At 42.1% G+C, this 22,326-nt stretch overlaps 1 protein-coding gene across 1 annotated transcript; it reads right to left on the bottom strand.

The window, feature by feature from the left end:
• Window positions 1-155: 155 nt before the first annotated feature.
• Window positions 156-22,294, bottom strand: acacb (acetyl-CoA carboxylase beta). Its single transcript, XM_029438866.1, is given in 56 exon segments — window positions 156-780; window positions 1,245-1,381; window positions 1,583-1,753; window positions 1,880-2,034; window positions 2,161-2,273; window positions 2,362-2,539; window positions 2,646-2,781; window positions 2,872-2,968; window positions 3,054-3,150; window positions 3,244-3,364; window positions 3,473-3,616; window positions 4,090-4,200; window positions 4,293-4,413; window positions 4,548-4,645; window positions 5,104-5,295; window positions 5,297-5,374; window positions 5,460-5,582; window positions 5,663-5,818; window positions 5,963-6,166; window positions 6,351-6,506; window positions 6,689-6,904; window positions 7,017-7,058; window positions 7,768-7,824; window positions 7,915-8,022; window positions 8,108-8,207; window positions 8,317-8,457; window positions 9,030-9,053; window positions 9,555-9,673; window positions 9,756-9,845; window positions 9,939-10,052; window positions 10,254-10,367; window positions 10,453-10,577; window positions 10,678-10,766; window positions 10,853-10,953; window positions 11,031-11,219; window positions 11,534-11,680; window positions 12,375-12,464; window positions 12,466-12,510; window positions 12,593-12,743; window positions 12,831-12,976; window positions 13,060-13,141; window positions 13,234-13,337; window positions 13,444-13,594; window positions 13,922-14,085; window positions 14,166-14,327; window positions 14,447-14,617; window positions 14,706-14,915; window positions 15,001-15,111; window positions 15,234-15,343; window positions 15,445-15,543; window positions 15,642-15,723; window positions 16,794-16,903; window positions 17,080-17,218; window positions 17,337-17,469; window positions 20,051-20,624; window positions 22,181-22,294. Coding segments are annotated over 55 exon segments (7,305 nt in total). The 5' UTR covers window positions 20,605-20,624; window positions 22,181-22,294; the 3' UTR covers window positions 156-653.
• Between the last annotated feature and the right edge of the window lie 32 nt (window positions 22,295-22,326).

The raw sequence follows: 22,326 nt of genomic DNA, 5'->3' as shown, positions 1-22,326 counted from the left end.
CGACTACTTATTAGAAAGAAAACGTAATCTGCTTCTTCATTTGCATTTCTGCTTTACAATACTGCTAAAAAATAAGGTCATATTTTCAGCATCTTTTGCTTTTTTCTTTCATTTGAAAATGAATGAAATACTCGTACAGTCGTCCGAGCCACACGTACAGTTTAAACACAAATTCTCCATTTAATACATTTAATTGAACGTGACAACCAGCACCTAAATATGAAGTCTCACACTTCATTAAGTTTGTACAACTCTGGCCTGATTGGACTTAACAAGGAAACTTTAACACTGACACATTATTGTGCAAATACAGCCCAGTGAAAACCTGCATAACAGTCGTGGTTTGTGATCCAGAAAGCTCCTGGACCGAGCAGCTGAAATGACTGACTGCTTACCTCACATGTGTAAAAGACAAAGAGTGGAACAGATTAGGACGTCCCAGCAAAGACGCCATTCAACAGCAATGTTTACAGCAGACAGAGCATTGTAGTGGTTGTGTGAGTGCTGAGCAATAAGTTATTGCAAATAATTGCCCAACTATAACCCTAAACAAATGTGAATGTTCCACCTCTTTATCTATACAATACAATCAAGTAGAATATAATTTTTCTTTTTGTTCTTGTTAATACTGTAACCTGATAAAGCTCCTCAGCTTAACTGGTGCTGGTGCTGTCCATAGTTGCGAGCAGATGCGAGAGCTTGGCCCTTTGGGATGGTGTGATGTTCTGGCTCATGTGGATGATGCAGTCCATGGCTACGTCAGGGTTGGTCTGCACCAGGCTGGAACACAAGAGGAAATGATAACACAAACTTAAAAGCTTGAAGAAATGAAAACATGCTGGAATCAATTCTTTTAAAAAGCACTGAAAATGCAGAGATAGTGAAATGTGTGTACGCTGGTCTGCAGTGTCTTCTGTCATTCGTGCACATAAAAAGAAATCTGATTTACAGTTGTCAGAAACTCTCTTTTGGTTGCATACCATTGTGAATATTAGATTACCTTGCCAAACCCAGCATGTGTCCTCAACAGCTAATACATGGGAATCTCTTTGTTTTATCTGCCCTGAATGATTTAAGTTCAGATGAAGAAGGTCAGTGTAGCTGTGGAATTCAACTCTATTGACCAAACTGGCTAGTACGCATTTATTTATGTCTACAATGAAGCTCTGTAATTTGTAAGCTGTTGCTTTTTGGCATTGATAAAAGGATGGCAACAGAAACTGTGTGTGAATGTATCTGCATACCTGCGGATGTGTTTCAAAGTGTTTTCTTTTTTCAGGTACTTGATGTTCTCTCGGATGCCTGAACGAGTGCCATCCTCGTTGGTCAAATGCTTCTCAAGCCACTCAACCACTGCTTGGTTATTATCCCAGAGGTAGGCCTGTAGAGCAGACAGAAGCACCTTTAAATATACATCAGTTTTATCAAAAACTGATCCTGTATAAGCTTTTTAAAGACTTACAGTACGTAGGTGTTGATAATGTTCACAGTAATTAAACAGGGGTAAACAATAGCACAACTATTCTCTTATGTTAATTGATGTGTTAGTTTGCCATGCTTCAGGTGACAGCAGTCTCTTTACCTTGACTGTTCCTTCTGTTTCAACAAACCAGCGTCGCAGCATGGACTGCATGTGTCCGTCACTGAGGTCCTTGTTGGCCTGCATAATCTCACACTTCACCACCTGCTCCAGCAGGAGCCGACGCAGACGCCAGTAGAAGAAGGTCCGCACATTCTTCCAGTCCAAAATATCCTGTCAAGAGTATCATCGCAAAATATATCGACAAATCGTCTCTAAATAAAAGTTTATTCTCTGCTACTAATGTTGCACACATATTGCCGGTCCTAACATCAGAGTGTTCATGAAGTGCGCACTCACAGTGATGACACCCTTCTCCTGCATTCTCCCTGGGGTGTCGTGGAGATCTGCAAACTGCACTGCCACCTGGTGGTAGATGGGCATCAGGAATTCCTCCCTTGCTTTGAGCTTTGACTCCAGCTCTCTGCACTGTTTGTCAGACAGCTCTGGGGAAGCTGAGAAACAAACAGTGCAGTGAGAGTGAAAACTTGCCAGTGAGGTTATGAACATCTCAGTTTTATGGCAATTTAAAAAAGGGGAAATAAATGCAAGTGGTTCATTGAGAAAGAAAAAGCATTTACCAAGCTGCTCAACCAGACTAGCATAGACTGAATCTAGTCTTCTCATGGTCTTCAGCAGGTCTTTCCTCCTGAATTTGATCTCCACTGTACCCTCAGCCTCCAGCACACCACCTCTGCACAGAGAGAGCACAACAGGGAGACAATCAACAGGCTACACACACACACACACACACACACACACACACACACACACACACACACCTGCTCTCCCTGTCTGCATAGAGCTCCATGCACAGTGGGTTGATGGTGGGGTCTATCACCACCCATGACCCTCCTCTCAGCTCAGCGTGCGGTGGGATGTACACCAACACCGGCTGATGGAAACTCCGCAGGGCGTCCACGATGTAGGCCCCAAACTTCAGTATCTGGTCGTACATGTCTGGATGTGAAATTGGCAAAAACAGATTTATTTTTATTTTTATTTAATAACAAAAACTCCCACATTTAATGCAGTCTCTATGCAACGTTTAGTTTTCATCCTATACCTTTCATTCCACCAGAGAAGCCCCTCCAGTTGGCGAACACCATGATAGGCAGATGTTCACGGTTGAAGTCGCAAATGGCCTGAGATGTTTTAAAGGCTGAATCGGGAAACCACACTTGGCCAGCCTGCTGCAGAACCTGAGCATGAACACACAGAACACATGGGCAGAGGTGAAGTACTGTGATGTAATGTGTTTAAATCGTTAACATGTGGGGAAATGTACTCACTTTAGATTCTGAATCCAGGTTGGCCGGATCTGCTGGGACAGTGAACTCAACCGTGCGCGTTTCAACAGCAATGACACCAAGAGGAATTCCTCCTAACCTGTTTTCAGTCAACAGAGTTATTAAGCGATTTGAGTGTAAGGTTTAAAAAACATTGTGTGGACATTGAGAGTAAAGAGATTTACCGTGCTCTGCCCACTACCACTGTCTGAGCCCAAGACTCCATGATCTCCATGAAAGAGCCGTGGTCGAAGAATCCACTCTGCCAGGTACCTCTCACCGCTAATGACACAAACGCAGACCAAAAGGAAATGAACCAGGCGGATTCACTGAAACGGAACGTTTTCAGACTTTAAATGGCGTCTCCGCACTCACTGGGGTGAGGTCTCCCAGCCAGCATCCAGCGGGGGTCGTACGGTGCTTTTGTAGGAGTGTATTCGATCTCTCTGTCTACTGAATCAGTAGTTGATATGACGGGCACAGGAGAGTGTTTGTTCTGTACGGGGGAAGGAGAACAACGGTTAGCGATATCGAGGCATTACCGGGTTATTTCTATAGACACAAAAAAGTCACACTACTTAAACTTTCAGACATTCAGCGAAACCTTTGGCATATAAGAGAGCCACCGGAGGATGGTGAAGACGCCCTCGAAGTCATCTGGCACCGTGGTGTGCGTCACTCCATTATTGTGCATGATCTGGATCCCTCCCAGCTGGTTGTTGGAAGTATAGACGTCTCTGCCCAAAACCTGCACAGAAACAGGAACTTTTTATTAACAAACCACAAATTGGGCAACTTTACATCAGCCAGCAACATTTAATTGAATCCCGAAGTGGTAACGCAACAATATGCAGCTACAGTTGGTCCGGTCCTCCTCTCGAGTGCTTTTCACCACCTTCTATACCTCAAGTTACTCGCCTAACAACCTCGAGCATGAAGTCACCAGTGTCCATCAAGTATCTCCACAGCAGACGTTAAAGGTGTTTAGGGAGACCGACAAAGTAATCCGTCTTTTGATTGGCTTTATTTACATCATATTTTTCCTAGTTATAGATCCACTTTTTGCCTTTCACAGCAGAATATCCTTAACATCACAGGAAAGCTAAAAGGTTTCACTAACCCTGACGGAGCAGGTCCTAATATATAAACGAATGCGTTTGAGTTCATGACTAATTATAAGGACTTTTATCAGTAACAGTGGCATTTATGAAACCAACTAACCTTGTTAAGAGCGCTGGCTCCAGTCAGGATAATGTGAGAGTTTTCCACCTGAATCACTCGCTGTCCCAAACGGACCAGATAGGCTCCGATTCCGATAGCACGACACGTCACCTGCAGGAGCATGAGAAGAAGTGACTCAGGAAAACGTCCCAGAGGATCTCATGAGCTTCTCTTACTGAGAGAAATCAGATCCGCATTCTCACCATACTAATTGTAATAATCTCCTCATAGGCCTGAGACGATTCTCCAGCAATGGTGCCAGAACCTCGCAGGTTCTCAACCCCGAGTCCGTCGTCCTTCCCGATGACGTCAGTGATGATGTACCTGTAACAGATGGGCACAGTGATGAAGACAAAGAAAGAACTTATCTCCATTATCCCACAGACACGAGTCAAGGTGTCCAATATTTAAATGAAATGTGCTACTTTAAGAGAACAAGCAACAATGATTCATTGTACCTGGACTCCCCTCCTTCCTCTACATGGTGACAGTGAACAGAGTTGGTGGAGCTGATACGCGTGTAGTCCTGCGGTGTCAGGTAAAGGTACTTGAAGCCCTGCACACAAATGGAAATAACTTAGGAAATGTCAATCCGCACATACATATTGCTACAGTATTCACAATTTCCTCAACTACTGTAAAATAAGGGTGTAAATCACAAGTTAATCACAATACGATCTTTGGACAACAATCCGATCTTTGCTGATATTACAAAGTCGGCCACGACACGATTTTGATTTGATTAATTAAAATGAAAAAACAATCTTTTTTTAAAATAAAAAAAATAAAACATAGAGCTCCTGTTTCTCTTGTTTCAGTGCAAATGTTTTTAATCAGTTAAGAATGTCAAAATAAGGGCGTATCTTAAAGACGATGAAACGTATCGATGTTATCACTTTGCATCGATGATATTGGATCGTTGATCATTGAATCGATATATAGATCCAGATTGATGGATTGTTACACCGCTACTGTATAATGTGAATATTAGGAGCAAGGCAATTTAGGGGTCACCTTGTAGGGCTCAGAGGGGTCAATCCAGGCCACCTGGAACATGTGTTTGATCTCGTCAGCGAGGCCGATGCGTGCTCCACTGTTGGCTGCGATGTAAATGCGGGGGATGCCCTCGGACCGAGCCAACTCCGACGCCCTGAGGAACAGCTCGTCCTCTTGAGGACCAAATGAACCTATCATGTGAGTGATGTCAGTTGCAGATGACGATGATGTCTCTGCACTCTGGATACTCTGGAGTCTTCATCTTCATCCTGAAGGCAACCATTCCCACCTGGTGAAGAATGGTTACAGTGACTATCAGCATCATCACACTGAGCGAGCATGAATTGACGTAAATGCTCTAAAAAGCGTCCTACGTCGTTGTCTCCGGGCTGGCGGTTCATCTGCACAAGTTGACCTTGAGGGTCCAGAACCAGCTCGATGCACATCAGCACGTCTTTAGGGTATTTGTCGCCTGGACCCCACAGCTTAAACAGTGCCTACAGGAAGATTTTCAGTACAAGTCAGTCGCCTTAAACCTCAAATAGGAAATGAATTTAATTCAGTGAGTTAGCAGTACCTGTCTGAACATCTCAGGGAAGTCGTAGACGTATGTAGTCCCCAGAGTTTGAGCCTGGAAGCGCTTGGCCTGCAGCAGGTCTTTGGTGACATATGGAGTGTTGATCAGCATGCCATGCAGAGGACCCTGCTTATCTCCATAGGACTGGAACATGATCTGAAACGGGGAATTAGTGATTCATTGGAAATGAAATGCAACCATAAAACAACCACACAGAAGAAACCTCCTGCCACATCTTTTGGTTCACATTTCATTTCACAAGATGGTTGAAGGGGGCCACCTCGAGTCAACTGTCCTCACCTGTCCAGAAATTGGGTTTGTGACCTCATTGTACAGGCTGATGTCCAAGTAATAGCCAGACTCATTAGTGAGAAACAGGCGGACAGGAATGGCATTCCCAGTTGTTGTCAAACGGATGTTGATCTTCAGCTCAGCCTGCAGAACCCGCAGCTTCCAAAGACGGCTGCCATAGCGCATCACCATGGAGCGAACCGACTCCTCTATCTGAGAGTCCCAAGAAGAGGAGAAGGATGTTAAGATCAATGAGAATTGTTTTTATTTATGAATGTCTATGTAAACATTAAAAGCTACGTCTAAAACAAAAGCAAATTCTGAGAACTTTATGCAACCATGAATAATAATACTTATACTACAGCACTATGGTAGCATATACGTGCTGGACACTGACTTTAGAGGGGTCCATAATGACAGTGGGGACGAAGTTAAGGAAGATGTGGTTGCAGTCTGTGCGGACGCTGGTGTTACTGAAGGCCACCTCCAACTCATCCATGGCCTCCAACAGAAGACGTTCTCCCTCGTTTTGAAGGTATTCAAAGGAGGCTTCCTGGTTGTGAATAAAAACAGATTTAAAATCACCCAGACAAATACCACTAACCACAAATATTACCAACATTTTCTTTAGTTAGACAATTACAAGCCTTGGGAAAACATCTAAAAAACATCAAAAACAAACCTCTATTTTGTTTAACAAATCAATAATCTGTACTTTCCAGTTGCTCCGCTTACCTTTGTAATGAGATCCGAATGGCGGATAATAGCTCGTATGAAGTAGCGGTAGTCTGTGACTTCAGCCCCCTCCTGAACACGAGCAGCACCGAGGTACAGTTGCATCTTGTGGTTGGCACAGGGAACGGCTTTCAGGTAGAAGTTCCTCATGCGGTTGAGCTCCAGCTGAAACGCTAAAGCCGGCTCCAGATTACGGTAAATACGATCCTCCAGGAACTGAGCAGAGGCACAGATTGGAGGGGTCATCATCTCCTCAGACAGCAGCATATCAACTCAAGAACTGCAATCTGATGATCTACAATAACAGATTCTATGAAGAAAAGCTTACCCCATCTCTAGCTCTGAAAGTGAAGAACTTGGGGAATTCTCTCTGTTGTAAAGACAAATCAAAATAATAATAATCAGATACAGAGCAACCGTAAGACAACGTGCAGTTAGAGCAGCTTTATGAAACTAAATTAGTGCAGCTCATGGCGAGGCAGCGATCAAGTCATATTTTAGTATAATAAGGTATGAACTGCCACAGTATGATGTGTTACCTCTATCTTAAAGAGAGGACAGCTATGATAAGAACAGAGTACATTATGTTAGATATTAAGTTTATAACCAAAGACATCATTACAAAGGAGCTGACACCATATATAAAACATAACATTTATTTTATTTATCTTATTGGCTCTTGTACATTATTTATTGACTCAGTTGCCAATTTTAGCACACTACCAACTAGTGGTGTCACGATTTACCAGTATTGACGAAACAGTATATGATAATATCATGTCTATAATCCAGCGCCTCTTAAAATCATTTCCGTTTCCTTCAGTTCTCCCTCCCCCAAGGCCCCTACAAAAGAGTGTTATTTAATTTGCTAAGAAAGATAAGAAACGCACAAACAAAGATAAAGATGAAAAAAGAAAAGGTCCAGTGTGCTCAGAAGTTCAGACTCGTTTAACAAAAGGTAATCTTTGGTGGGGAAGAAAAGAAGAACGGTCCACAACCCACGAGACTCTATTTCAACAAGTACAGGTAGCGCTAATGTTGTTAGAACGAATGTTACAGTGAGACTGTTGTTGAATTACCTTCTGTACAATCAAAAATGTGATTCTCCTGATTCCATACTCAAAGAGGACAGCTCTCTGTAAAACAATTTTCAATTCAATAATATTAACAAACTGAAACAATATCTCACATTGATAAGCATGTCGTGTGTTAAAAAGCTGTCTGACTTTTGACTGGGCAAAGGCGGTGAAGGCTGTGACCAAGGCATCGTCGTCTTCCGTGTCTGCTGTTTTTATGGACACATTAATGATGTGGATTGGGTTCTCCCTCGTGTTCTGTAGGGGACGGAGGAAAGTAGAGACATCGATGAAAACAGCCTGTTTTATTGATAAGTTAGTGACCCGAACACACAGCACTCACCCTGGAGGTCTCCTCCTCGAAGATGCTGGAGCAGGACTCTGTGAATGGAGCACTCTCCGTGAGTGGTTCTGCAAAGCTGGAGAGAATGTCATCGAAGTTCCTGCAAAAAAAACAAACAGAAACACCTCAACAGGGAATACATATATCTACACATCTTGACTATTAATAAATAGGAGAGAAAGGATCATTGTAATCAAATTAAAAGTGACCTTTTGAAGTCGCCGAAACACTGGAAAGCCACCATGGCGCCCATGCGCTGGCAGGGTGGAGACAAGGCTCCCTCCAGGAAAAGCTCACTGCTCTGCCGCCTCATTTTAAAGATGCTTGATCCACTCACTGGCACAGGAACCCTAACAAAGTGACAGCAAGACACAATGAGAGGTTCGCTTTAGCAAAAACACTGAACAGTCAAGAGTACAAATATTCGTACAGAGAGCAATTAAAGCCGGTCTGGATGTGACAAAAAGCAAGTATATGATCACCCTCATATTCCATTTTAATTACATACAGTTGATAGATACAGTTCATGTATTGAATTGAAAAGGGATTATGAATGGTTATCAAGAGAAACTGTTACTATATCTGCCTGATAGTTGCAAATCAAGAATCAAAGTCTGATGCTGGAGAATACAGGCTCCCCATTCGCTAGCAGTCAGCAAAGTCTCAGGCTTAAAGTTTTTAAGAGGAACATGGAACAAAAGATGAACCTTTTAAAAAGCTCAGTATTGCTAAGCATCCAAAAGAACGACATATGGAGAAGCTCAGCTAAAATTAAGAAGGACTTGTTAGAGGAGTCCGTAAGCAAATGGCTCTAGATGTACAGGACAGAAGGAAAGAAGCAACACGGTTCATTCGGCATGCATTACTGTGAGACATACACACGATCAGGTGTTTTGGCTGGTTGGGAGAAGCTTTACTCTACCTGTTCAGAGTAGGGCTGCTCCCTCTGAAATCAGATGATTGACAGGTGAATATCAGCAGTGGATGACCAAACTGTACCTCTACCTCAAAGCATGATGATTAGTTTAAAGCATTTAACGAGACCCTGTGCATTCAACGTTAGCCATAAGCAGTTACCGCAGCAGTTTGTAAGCTCTCCACCTGCACAACTGGGTACAGGAGAACCATTTCATCCATTTATGTTTATTATGTCTATCAGACCAAGGACACTTAAAGAATGTTTTATAAAGCCTGGGTTCATTCATAAACAGCCACATTATAGTCACATATTATTCTATGAGAAGTTTGGTAATTGGGTTTGAATTAAATCCTGCTGGATCAGTGGAAGCCCTCAGACTGAGACAACATCACAGCCTCTGATGCTGCGTTAAGGCAAGAACTGTCCAGTTTTTGGAAGTGGTAGTGATTCGCCACTAGTTCAGGCACCAATGTGTTATTATTCTGTAAAAAGTATTGTCAGCGTAGTTTATTGAAGGAAACGTTTTACCTGTTCGGATGTGATGATGGAAGCATAAACTGGAAGTCTACAGCGCATGTGCCATCGTGCAGCTGGTGATGCTGGATGCTATTCAGCTCATAGGCGATGTAAGCTCTGCGCACATACACCTGAACGTCCAGACAGAACAAGTGATTATCACTAATTAGGAAATAAAAACACAGAAGAACGTTGGTGGGACTCTGATCGTACCTCCAGGGCAGCCATGCAGACAACTTGATTGGAGTGATAGAAGAAATTGGGCAAAACATCAAAAATGGAGGTTTCTGAGAGAATGAGTTTCTGTGAAGAAGGAAAAGAAAACAACATTCATTTGTTATTCAAGCTGCTAAAAGAATTATAACTAGAATGAAGTTTATTCCACACAATGCTCACCTTCAAGTTTTCTGGACAAAACTGGTGGCCGTACATATCGATGGCTGACAGGAAAATGGACTCCACCTGGTTGTGCCTCAGTTCGTATGATGGTAAATGGGAGGCAATCAAGACCTATGACACATTTACAAATATAATATCAAGTCAATACAGCTGGAAAAACCTGATCGTTAAAAAGATTACATCAAGTGTCTAAGTGTCACTTGAATCTAACTTGAGGTCTCCTGTCTGCTAGATTACCTTGATTAAAACAATATTTTTAAAACAGTCAGAATAGTGTTTAACTGACACTTAATATGCAGTCTTAGATGTTACCTGTCTGGCTCTCAAAGCCACCTTCGAGTTTTCCATCTTGCTAAGCTGCGTGAGCTCGTTCAGAATGGCCATCAGCTCATCTGCTAGCATGGGATCCCTTCCGCACAGTTGGTCCTGCACAGTGCACAAAGTGTCTTTCACTAAAAATGTAAGTGTTGGAGGATTGTTTCACTTATGCATGCCAGTGTTGAAGCCTTACTATGAGCAATATGACCAGGATGTTCTTCTTGGAGACCTGGGCATGAGAGAAGATGTACTCCAACACAGGACTCATGTCAGGTTTGTGCTGCTCCCTCAGGTTGATAACACACTTGTCATAGTGAGCTGTTTGTGAGAACAAGAGTAAAATGACATTAACGATGACAAACAAACCACAGTTAGTAAAGAAAATCCCCTCATCTAGAGTTCGGTGAATGAATGTCACCTTGCTGAAACTGCATCTCTACTTGCAGGTATCGCTTCAGCAGATCGAGAACCACTGACTTCATGTAACCACGAATTCCACTGCGGTACCTGGACCAGACATATTCAAACATGTGTCAATCAAAGCAATATATGTATTACTGATGTACAATCTGCATCTGACAAAAACAACTAACCTCTGTACAAGCTGTACAATACTCTGAGTGTTCATGAAGAACACCTCCCGGTCAGCCTTCCTCTGTAGGGTTGCTGCATGGCTGTCCAGAATATTTGCAATCTGGAATAAACAAAGAGAAACATCATCAGATTACATTAACAACTGTAACCAGCAGGAAGTCACTGTACATCGCTCACCCTTTGGCTAGGGAACTGGCAGAGAACAGAGGTGATGTTGCTCGCGTACTGGGCCATGACTTTACGGATATCTTTCTCCACACTGGGGGGAATGCGACTCGCCAAGCTCGTTATGATCTCCTGGAGTTCCAACAGTGGCAGCGAGGGGTCCCTTAGGGTCTTCATCAGAGTAGCCACCCACTGTTTCAGCTGCAGGCATGAACATGCACATATGATTAACAAAACTGATATCATTGAAAGGGACTTCAAACCAACTAGAACTAGATGGCACTCGGCTTGTGGTGCTCAAAGTGCCAAAAACACATTTGAATAACTCAACAGCAACGTCTTTTTACGGAAATCATTACCCATGATTTAAGAGATGGTAGACATCTCTACAGCCGATATCTCCAACACTGGGCAACTCACACCGATACAATCTCGATTGTTAAATAGCACAACAGGTCAAAGGATGTATTTTGGATTTGTTAAGAATGTGTACTGGCAGAAAGCCTGCGGTGTACCTTGCTGCTGAAGAAGGGCTCTTCGAGGCAGTAGCCACCCATAACTTTAACCAGGTTTTCGAGCACACAGTGAAACACCTGGTGAAGCTTTTCCCCAACAATGGGCAGAGGTTGCTGAGGGGGCAGGATGGCTGTGTTGAGCTCCACCTATGACAGGAGGTGAAAGCAGGAAAATAACAGATTACAAATGTAAACTTCGGACACAGAATAGAATTACTTGTTTGCCCGGCAGAGCTTAAATAACCGAGTTTAAACACTCCTAATATACCATTTTAATGACTAAATCTGGACAAACTAGCAAACTTGATACTGTTCAGCCAAAACCTGAACATCAGAATAATGTTATTAAGTGGTATAAATTATAAGGCATAATGGCCCAATAAGTAACATTTTCCTAAATAACAATGTATAGACCAGGGGAGCCCAAAAGGTCGAACAGTCAGAGACATAGCGGAGGAAAGGAGAGGCGTGAACTACGCAGCAGGATTTTCTCTTTTCTTTTAATTTTGCTGTGTTTGGGGAGTTTCTGGGCGTCAACCTCTATAAAAAAAATGCAGCGACCAGATGCCAGATCTTAAGCACACATCCAAGAGGAAGCTACGAAAATGGTGCACACAGCGCCGGAAAAACGCAAATATAGCGAGGCCAAGTGTCCAAGCGGACAAAGCTTTGTCAAAATGTTGGCTTTCACTCGCTGGCGAGCACCGTAGCCCTTGTTGAGTTGGGGAGGAGGGGCCAACTTTGAATGTTGTCTTTACGAACTGCGACCAACAAATCCTACTCGTTGTGCCTTTAAGAGAACAATCTATGCACTTTAAGTGCTGATTTTCCATTCATTTACCCGATGTATACTGCTGGGGTCATCCAGGTCTAACCGTGCCACCACGCAGCCCTGCTGCAGAACCGCCCCAGGTCTCTTGACAAAGCGGAGGACAACCAGACTGATGCAGGGTCAACGTCATCACCATCTTCATCACCTGAAACCACAGAGCAAACAGCCAGTCAATAAAAATACCAAAGAGACACAGCATGCCTCAAGAAATCTTTACCAAAAATCACCTCAATCTCTGCATAGGTCTCTCCTGCAGAAATGTGGTCTCCATCATCGACCATGTACTGCAGCAGTTTACCAGCAGAGGGCGCCCTCAGCACCGTGGGATCCTTCTCCTTCTCAAATACACAAGTCTTGTTGCTGACAGTGATCCGGTAGCTGTGGGGATAAAGTTATTGAGAAAAAAGAAAAAGAGTACAACATAGAAACAAATGAATCCAGATCTACAGAATCAAGAGCGCTTGCCTGTCCACTTCCTCCTTCATGTAGGTGGTGTGGCTGCTGCCGTCATAGGACAGCAGGAGGCCACCATCATTCAGCCTGTGGACATCTATCTCAATGTTGGAGCTGTTCATCATGATGACATAAGTTGTTGGGGATTGGCGAGCAACCTGCAGGCATTAGAAATGATCATTTATTGAATAAAAAGGTAAGAGCTAAACAACAAAAGGTATGAAGGGAATAAAGCAAATACCTTGAGGCAGAACTTGACTCCTTCATATATTAAGTCCACGTTGACAGAGTTGAGGAGACTGGCTGCAGGCAGTACTTGGCCTCTATAGATGCAGCAGTTTGTATAAGTCAATTATACAAACATACAGTAAGAACTGTAGGGAGACATTAATAAGAGCGGACCGGCTCTACTGACCTTTCAAGAGAATGCAGGTAGTCAGACATGCTCTTTCGGAAGCTTCCGTCAGCAATATGCAAAGCCCCACAAACAACACCCAGCATTGTATCTGGTCTCTCCGCCTGTAAGAAGTGCACGTGGCTTTATGAAACAAACAAACTACACACACAACTCCAGTGACCAAGTACTTAGCCGTGTAATGATTTACGGCACAACGTAGTCTCCTACCTGCACTTTCTCTGAAATGAGATGATCCAGCCATCCGGTGTCGATGTCATTGTTTCTGAAACTTTCTGTCTCTAGTAACTTAATGAGGTATTCAACCGTGGTCCTGAAGTCACCTCTGATCGACAGCTCCTTCAGAGCAACCACCATGTTCCTGAAGCACACGGCAAACATGACACCTGATAAACACATATATCCTATGAGATAAAAGCTTTATGCTCCAACTTCATATTATCTTATAAGTCAACCTACATTTGCAATAAAGAAGTTGCAAAAGTGTATTGCTCAATTGTCTCCTAAGATTATATTATATTATGGCATATATATGGCAGGTCATTGCATTTCCAACATTGTTTTATGACATCATGGGCAGTTAAAACATTAAGGCGTTAGTGGCTGTTGCCTCAGACGTGACACCTGAAAGATTTCATTGCTAAAGATCAGCTATCACAGCATGATCGGAACAAAGGAAGACGCTTACGAAATGGCTTCTTCGCGGTTCTCGCCCCAGGAGAAACAGTGTCCAAACTGGGAGTCTGCAAATTCATGCAGGCCACCGGTCGCCCCCACGCTGAAATAACCCCAGACGTTTTTACTGCTGCGGAAGTTCAGCTCCTGCACGGTGCCAGAACTGGGCTTGAACCCCTGAGAGAGAGCACCAGGAAGACCAGTCAGTTGTGCAAATCAAAATAACAAAACGTTGTGTTGATGAGATTGAGCTCTACCTCATCGGGGTTCTCACTGGTGATCCGTGCAGCTATGACGTGCCCTCTTGGACTAAGCATGCAGTCTGGATTCTCAAGGTTAATAAGAGTGTCGCACCACGGAGTTTCTCCGTAAAGCAAGCGGATGTCCTTAATTCTATGAAGGGGGATGCCCATTGCAATCTGTGAGAGATAAAACACAGCGTTAAAATGAAAGGATTGGATCTCTGGCTATAGTCTTATTTGCAAGAGAATTTCTCGTTTTGTTCCTGTTGTATAAATCTTCTACTTCTTTTGTTTACCTGAAGCTGGGCAGCTGGCAGGTTTACATCTCCGATCATCTCTGTACAGGGATGTTCCACCTGAAGGCGAGGATTCAGCTCCAGGAAATGGAAACTTCCGTCTTCAGAGTAAAGATATTCCACAGTGCCTGCACTCACATAACCCACCATCTTGCACAGTCGCACAGCATACTGGGCCAGAAAGAGGAGACCAAACATGAAGTCTCCAGAGGACTTAATAAAGGTTGGATAATAAACACATGCAGTGACGTAAACTGACCTGCTCCATCTGCTCGAATGTTGAGGGAGCAGCTATCGTGGCAGGAGCCTCCTCTATGATCTTCTGGTGCCTTCTCTGGATGGAACAGTCTCGTCCAAACAGAGAGATGGCATTCCCATACTCATCAGCCAGTATCTGAACCTCAAGGTGTCTGGCATGCTGAGCCAGCTGCATGATGAAGATAGGCGAGCCGAGCACCTCTGTTTGAACCTGCACTCAAAACAAACACAGCAGCTCAGCCGTAAGAACTACATCAAATGCAACTGCATAAAAGAAGATAGAAATGAAATCAAACCTGTCTAAAGAGACTTGGAAAATCCTCGGAATTCTCTACTTTCCGGATACCCTTTCCTCCTCCACCCTCAGAGGCCTTGATAACAACCGGATAACCAATTCTCTCAGCCCCCTGCAAAGAAACATCACATTAATATAACTTAGCAAAGAGATACCTGCTGGAAGAGAATCATTTGGGGGGGGGGGGGGGGAAGAAGCAAATGTGAAGATGATTATTTTGTTAAATGTGCTTACTTCCAGCCCCTCGTCTACATCCAGGACACAGCCCTTTGAGTAGACCTCTGGAGGAACACTGATTATATTGCCTAAAGTTTGGTCGCCCTCTTCCCAGTCCACTCTGAGACCTGAGAGCACCACGATACACAAGGAGAACATAAAACACTGACAAATAGTGAGGAAAGTTTGCGTGATGTGAACTGAGAAAGTGTGGGAGGTAAAGCGCCACCTGATCCGCTCCATGGCAGTGTGGGAATGCCAGCACTCTGAGCCACAATGGCAGAAGCCACTTTATCCCCGAGAGCCCACATAGCTTTACTGGACGGCCCTGAAAGACGAACAGTCAGTTAACGATGAGATCTGACACAGGTGTGAATAAACTAAATAAATGTTTTAATCTTTCTGTGGTTTCAAACTGGGTTTTACCTAAGAAAGATATCCCTGCTTTGTCCAACAGCTCAGGCAGTTTGGGATTTTCTGAGGCATGACCCCAACCAGCCCACACAGCCTGTTAACAGTGATGCACACAGACATGTAATGTATCACATTGTTATTAACAAGTAGGCAGGGGTTACAGAGAAATGAGGGTTACAGGCCAAAAGAAATATCCACCAATATCTTCCTAAGTTTAAACAGGAAAGCGGTCAAAGTATCTAAAAGTGTAAGAACAAGTAACCACGAGGAAGGAAATATTAAAAAGCCAGTATAGTAGTGGATAAATGATTCAAAAGCCAACATGTTTTGACCGCTGTAAGTCTTCGTCAGGAAGCTTTTTAGCCACTACAATAAAGGCTTTTTAATATTTCCTTCCTCGTGGTTACTTGTTCTCACACTTTGGAGAGCCTGGATCGCCTTCCTGTTTATCCTGTTATCTTCCCTGTTTATCATAGCACCCGACACATCCTTCATGTACGGATGAGTATACAACCAGTTATCTTTCCTTCATCTTCCTAAGTTTGTTCTTAAATATATATGAGAAAAGTATATATGTCAGAATCATCATAACATAAATCCTTGTAAATTGAAAGCATGTGCCAGTTAATCCTTATTAGCATATGTAAACGCCCTGCCAATCGCCATAAAAGGGCATTGGGACTGCAGGGCCGTGTGCACACGCAGAAGTTGAAATGAAAAGTTGGGAGAATTAAGTCAAGAATTCCCAAACGAAAGTCAAATAAAATAAAAATGCATGAGATGCTATTGTTTGTTCAGTGTTGAATTGTTAGTCTGTACAAAATGTTTCTTTGTCTTTGAGTAACTAGAAAAGGGCTATATAAATACAATTAAAATGTAGAATTAATTAATTAGTATATTATTATATTTACATTTAAAAGTGCTTAATAAAATAATATGATTGCTAAAAATATTTGTTTATTTAAATACTGCATTATAAAATTGAAGAAAACACAAAAAACAATTATTTTGCACAAGTTATCAATGGAAAGTGTGCTCTCGAGTGTGTTTAGATTATGCTCTTACCCAAGAACAAATCATAAACAGGAAAACGTCGGTGAATGTCAGAATCTTCATGAAAGCTAACGATAATTAATAACCAATGATGTTCAGGTGAATGAGTACCTGCACTGGGATTCTTTTAGCAATGTCCACTATCAGCTCTACGTTGGCGTAGTTGTTATTGTTGGGCCCACCGGGTACAGGCACATAATGGTCTGCCATTTTAATATATTCTAAAAAAGGGAAAAGAGCAACATATCACAATTGATCATTAAATCTGATTATTAATTATTCAGTACAGGTATTCAGGGTCAAACAGCGGACTTAAAATTAGGACACAGTTTCTAGCGTTTTTCTCTCAGCCTCACCCAGAGTAATAAAAAGTGAGAAGTATCGAGTTCACAATGACCTGCATTAGCTTTCAAGTCTTCAGGGGTTACCATGACGACAAAACGAATGGTCCTTTCATTGCGGAACATCTCGTAGGACCAGCGTCGGATCGAGCGCATGCATTTGACTGCGGCTATACCGTTGTTAGCGATCAGCACCTGCAACAGAAACAGGAACCCACTCGTGTAGCCTTAAGAAAGACAGACGTGCTGCAATTGTGACGACGCAATGATTGCAATGAATTCAAAAAAATACAGGAAAGACTTTCTTTCTTACTTTTTCGATGACACGGTTGCCACCAAATCGGGTGACAAACTCAGCGGGAGAAGCCACGGTGAAGTCCCTCTGCAGATCCATCTTTCTGTGTTTACGTCCTTTTTTCACCAAGTGAAGACCAGACATGCTAGGCCTGGAGAGGAAAGCGCAATAAAATGCTCAGAGACAATAAAAATGTAAATCTGTCATCATACAGACTTTACCGTAGCCCAATCCGGCAACAGACGTACAAGGCTGTTTCCAACGGCTACAACCGAAGTAATGATTGTAAATACTGTTATAAGTAATGATCTAAATACAGGAAACAAATCTAAAAGTGTTCTTGATGTAAATACAGATTAAAAAGATCACAAGTCAACCAGCCAGACTAGTTGTAGTGATACCTTGGAGTTTAAGTGAGTGTGTTTTTTTTATTTTGCATATTTGCGTCTTTAAATGTCTGAATATTTGTGATTAACAATGTAAAGTCAAAACTCATTTTCAGATTTGATTTGGCTGTGGGGTTCACCTACAGCTTTCTCGTTTACTGACAGAAAACTATATTCATAAAGTATGTATAGATTATTTCTACATAGTAGTCAGTGATAATAATTAACGATAGAGTTCACTAGAGTTCATTTTCAGAGTCAATGACCAATGAAATGTGCAACTTCGCCATCTGGCTGACAACATCAATGTAATAATTTAAATCACATAAAAAACAGCTAAATCGTTTTGGTTTCAGAATCACAAGCTACATCTTTATGTTACTAAATCAATCTGATTTACTGTCTGACAGCTGATTATTGCAACATTTAAAACGCGGAGTTAAGTTATAGCAAAAGCAGTAAAACTGAACTTTATTGATGTTGTAATTTCATTCTTTTAAATCCTTTATAATTAAAAGAAAATACCGCCAGTATTACAAAACACAAAGTAAGAGACATCTTGGAAACACTGTTGTCATTAAGACAACAAAAAGCGAAGCAACTTTTTAAAGTTTTGCAACGCACAATATGCAATAACTTTAGATCATTTCACCTACCATGATTATCAGCTTGCTTGCACCTTGTTCATTCCAAAGTCACATTGCCACTGCACCATAAGCCACTTTAAATTCTGTCCCATGTTAAGATATCACCGAGAAACACCTGAGTTGAATCAGTGAGCGATATTGTGAAGTTGGAGTGCAATTCTGCAATGAACTTTAAGCTAACTATCTATCTGATCTTTTTCCAGGACATGAGGCAGGGTTGATTTAGTGAACAAACAATAAGTAGCTTATCTATTTACAACATAGTGACTGAGCCTTGTTGGCTTATTACTCGACTGCCTCATAAGTAAGTTATTGAGGTCTGTTTTCACTTCCCTAGAGGGTACACACTGTCGGAGTTTTTTTATTTTTTATTTCCTCAAACTTATGTGTTCAAAGACAAGGTCTGTTTAGTTACATAACAGTATTGCAACACGAGTGATCCTCCATTCACAAACGTCTGCAGAAGTCGCTATAGTATCTACACTTGTAAGTAATTACATTATTTATGCTGCTGATGAAGCACGTGATAACTATGCACAAAATAAACACTGCAGCTAAAGTATCGAATTACAAAGAATGGAATCCAACTTTCCAAATCCAAATAGCACTTACCTTCAGAGATAAATTGAAACCCTGACAACTGTTTTCCTCCATGTACGGCCTACTTTATTGTCCTTTAGTTATGAAACTACATTTTAAAATCTAAGACCGATCAAAACAAAAAAGGCTCCAATAAGTGCTTCCTCTCCTGTGCTCCCTCCCTTCTCCCCTCCCACCTTTGCAGCACAATAATCAACGGATCCCTTTGACATATCACAGGCTGCGTCTTCTAAATATACAAAGAGGCAAGAAGAGTTCATTCTTCTTCATTTGAATAAGATAGCGTCTAGTATCCAGGAATACATTTGTAGCCAACGTTTTTAGACATGAAAAGGGTGAAACCTTCATGCACTCAGGTATTTATTTTCCATTAAACATTTTTTAAAAGTGCATCTGCTTCTACTGCAAGACACATTCTGCTGAAAGATGATTTGGCTGACATTTGGGAGAGGGAAATCTCTTACCTTGCTCCCCTCCATGATGCTTCCCACAAGTCCCGCTAGCACACATCGCTCTATGAACTACAATAACTCAATCTAACTAAGTAAGTCAAGTTGAGCATGTAGCTGTGTGCACCCCTTCCGACCAACGGATTCATATCATATAAAAATATCTCTCCACTATGCAGACTGCAAATGAAAAAAATCTAATAGAATTGGAAGATTGCAAAGTGTTTTTTGTTCGCTGTGAACTACAGTCACACCACAGTTTTCAAAGTCATTTGGTTCGGTCTCTCGTTCCAATAATAGAACCGACGGTGTTTGGCATGCAACAAAACACACAGGTCATTTCCGTGCAGTCAGGTGGTAAAACACAGCTTGTGGAGACAGGGCAAGTGCCAAATGGCACGTCAACAACATGGCCGCATGTTTTGACCCACAAATGGATGTATTTTGAGAAAATACATTATCTGCCAAACCTAAAACACAACCCAGTTTATATCAGACCCTCAGACTAATATTTGGCGTGAGTGAGAAGCTTCCGTGTTTCTGTGACAAGCCAGAGTTACAACTTCCAGACAAGGCTTTTTAACTGCGTGTTTAACAAGATGGGAGTGACAGTTGACATTAAATTTAATTAAAGAGAAACAAGGTCTTACTTCATGCCTGAGGAGCTGGACTGTGGCACTGCAGAGGACGGCGGCTCAGGAAAAGATCTGGGGGCAGAGGTCGGTGGCTGAGAGGCACCGCTTGGAGGTCTGGTGACCAGAGGTTCCTCGTCTGAAGAGTTATCCTCCGATGCTCCGAGAATGAACCTGAGGCGTTCCCTTGCCTCAAGCCCTGAGCTGAGCATTGGCACTTTGGTTTTGGAAGGTTTCTGGGTGTTCGGTCGCAATGATGGCTTTTCTGAATTCCCCTCAGAGGATGCCTGCTGAGTCTCAGTGTCAACTGTTTTAACTTCAACACCTGCAGAGGCACTGCTGGCCTGAAGACTGTTATCCTCATTGTGTGTTGAGGTAGTAGGAACTGTTAACAGGGAATGTTCGCCTGGATGAGGGGATTGTGTAGCGGGCATATCCTCCTCTCCTGCAGGCGGACCACAACCAGGGGGAGAGTCCTCCCCTTTCAGGGGCATCGCTACCGTCTTGGTATTAATCCTCCACAGAAGCAAAAATATCCATACGATTAATCCCAAAACTGCAAACGGCAGCATTCACAGACATCCTCCTGATACTGTAACAAGAGCAAAGTGGACATCATAAGACAGTTTTAGTGAAAAATAAGAACAATCAAACAATCCTAAATAAGGTAACCATAAATCATAAGGTCCATCTGCATAAATAGAGGATAAATCCTTCATTTTCTAAATCAGGCTCTATTTTTCCACAACTTTACAATGATAGCTAGACAACTTTTTCAAGTCATGTGAGGATATTGACGATTATCCTGATAATGGAAAGAAAGAGCACCGACAAGTTTATTTTGAACTGTAAAATGTCTCATTCAAATATCGATAGCAGCCTCAAAAACCAGTTGGATTACGATTAAGATACTTTTTGTCTGTGGTCAAAAATAAATATAGAAAACTTTATGCTATGTAGCATTGCTGTCTGTGCACTCTTCTAGTCTAGAGTCTAGAGACCTGAAGCCCTTTCAGGACAGGACCATGTTTGGTCATTTGAGATAAGATCTGTGGGTTAGACTCAACTTCAAAAGACAGACAGAAAAAAAGGTAGAAATAATAAAGTTAAAGATAAAATCAAGCTATGCAGTTTAACTACACCAGCAGGGCCGGGCAGGCTACATTTCCCAGTCAGTGCCCAGTAAACAGCCTGTAACAGCTGCCATGAGAGCTACTTCAAATGGGGGAAAGGTCAACACTGAGGGAATGAAGTGTGAGGAGAAGGAGGGGGGCACAAACACCCACACAAACATCATTATTAAGAAGCATTTGAAGATCGGTGTGAAACAAACATGGATTTATCATGTCCACTTGAGTCTGTATTTAAAATAATAATTAAAAATATATTAATATGGAATTGATGTGAAAGATGCATTCAATAGAGGCACAGAGGCACTTGTCCTCTGGAGCCACTTTGACTTTGACATAAATAAAAGGAAAGGCTGAATCAGCACTTATTTTTTCATTAGGCTTTCAAAATGATTTCTTTTATGAGTCATATTTTGCCTAAAGCAATTTTAAAGTTGCCTTTAGTACACCCAGTACTGATCATTTCAAATAAAATGTAGTTATTACAGTAATAAACGAGGAAGTGTGATGACTTTAGCTCCATACTGACCTCAACCGACTGTCAAATGTATGCAAATGTCACAGTAGTAAACATGGCTTATCGCCTGCAAACTGAATAAAACACATACAAGTGTACAAGTAATTATTAACTCATACGCGACAGAAATAAGACTCAAACAGGATGGTCAAGCGAGTCAATTTTGTGTTCAATCATTACCATTTTTTACTCAACAGGATCATGAACCTGCCTTTTAAGATCAAACATGAAGTCAATTTGTGTCAGCGAGAAAAACCTCAGGTTTAAATGATTAAAGCGGAAGTTTAAAAGCTGTAGTTAGTTGTAAAATATGTGATTTTACACTCACCACTACATATAACGGACATCACTGCTCAGTCGTTGTTGTTGTTGCTGCAATTCACACGGCTATCGAGTTAGCTGACAGCTAAAACACTTAGCATTTTTCATAACTTTAGACAACTCGAAGGTATTTTAAAATAAACTATATCCACCGAGACCTCTGCACAAAGTGAAACGCACCGTTGTTAATGTTTTTACAGTGTAAATAATCTTCATGACAGCAGCAGGAAATGTCACAGCCACCAACCACCGCCAGTCGGTCTCTCTCTCCTCGTCCTCCTCGCTGTAAACCTGTGCGGGGAGGGGATTCAAGCTCCTCCCACAAA

This window comes from Cottoperca gobio, chromosome 9 (assembly GCF_900634415.1).
Source record: "Cottoperca gobio chromosome 9, fCotGob3.1, whole genome shotgun sequence".
NCBI classification, from domain to species: domain Eukaryota; kingdom Metazoa; phylum Chordata; class Actinopteri; order Perciformes; family Bovichtidae; genus Cottoperca; species Cottoperca gobio.
The sequence above is the reverse complement of the archived record's forward strand: the minus strand, read 5'-3'. Positions and strand labels throughout refer to the sequence as shown.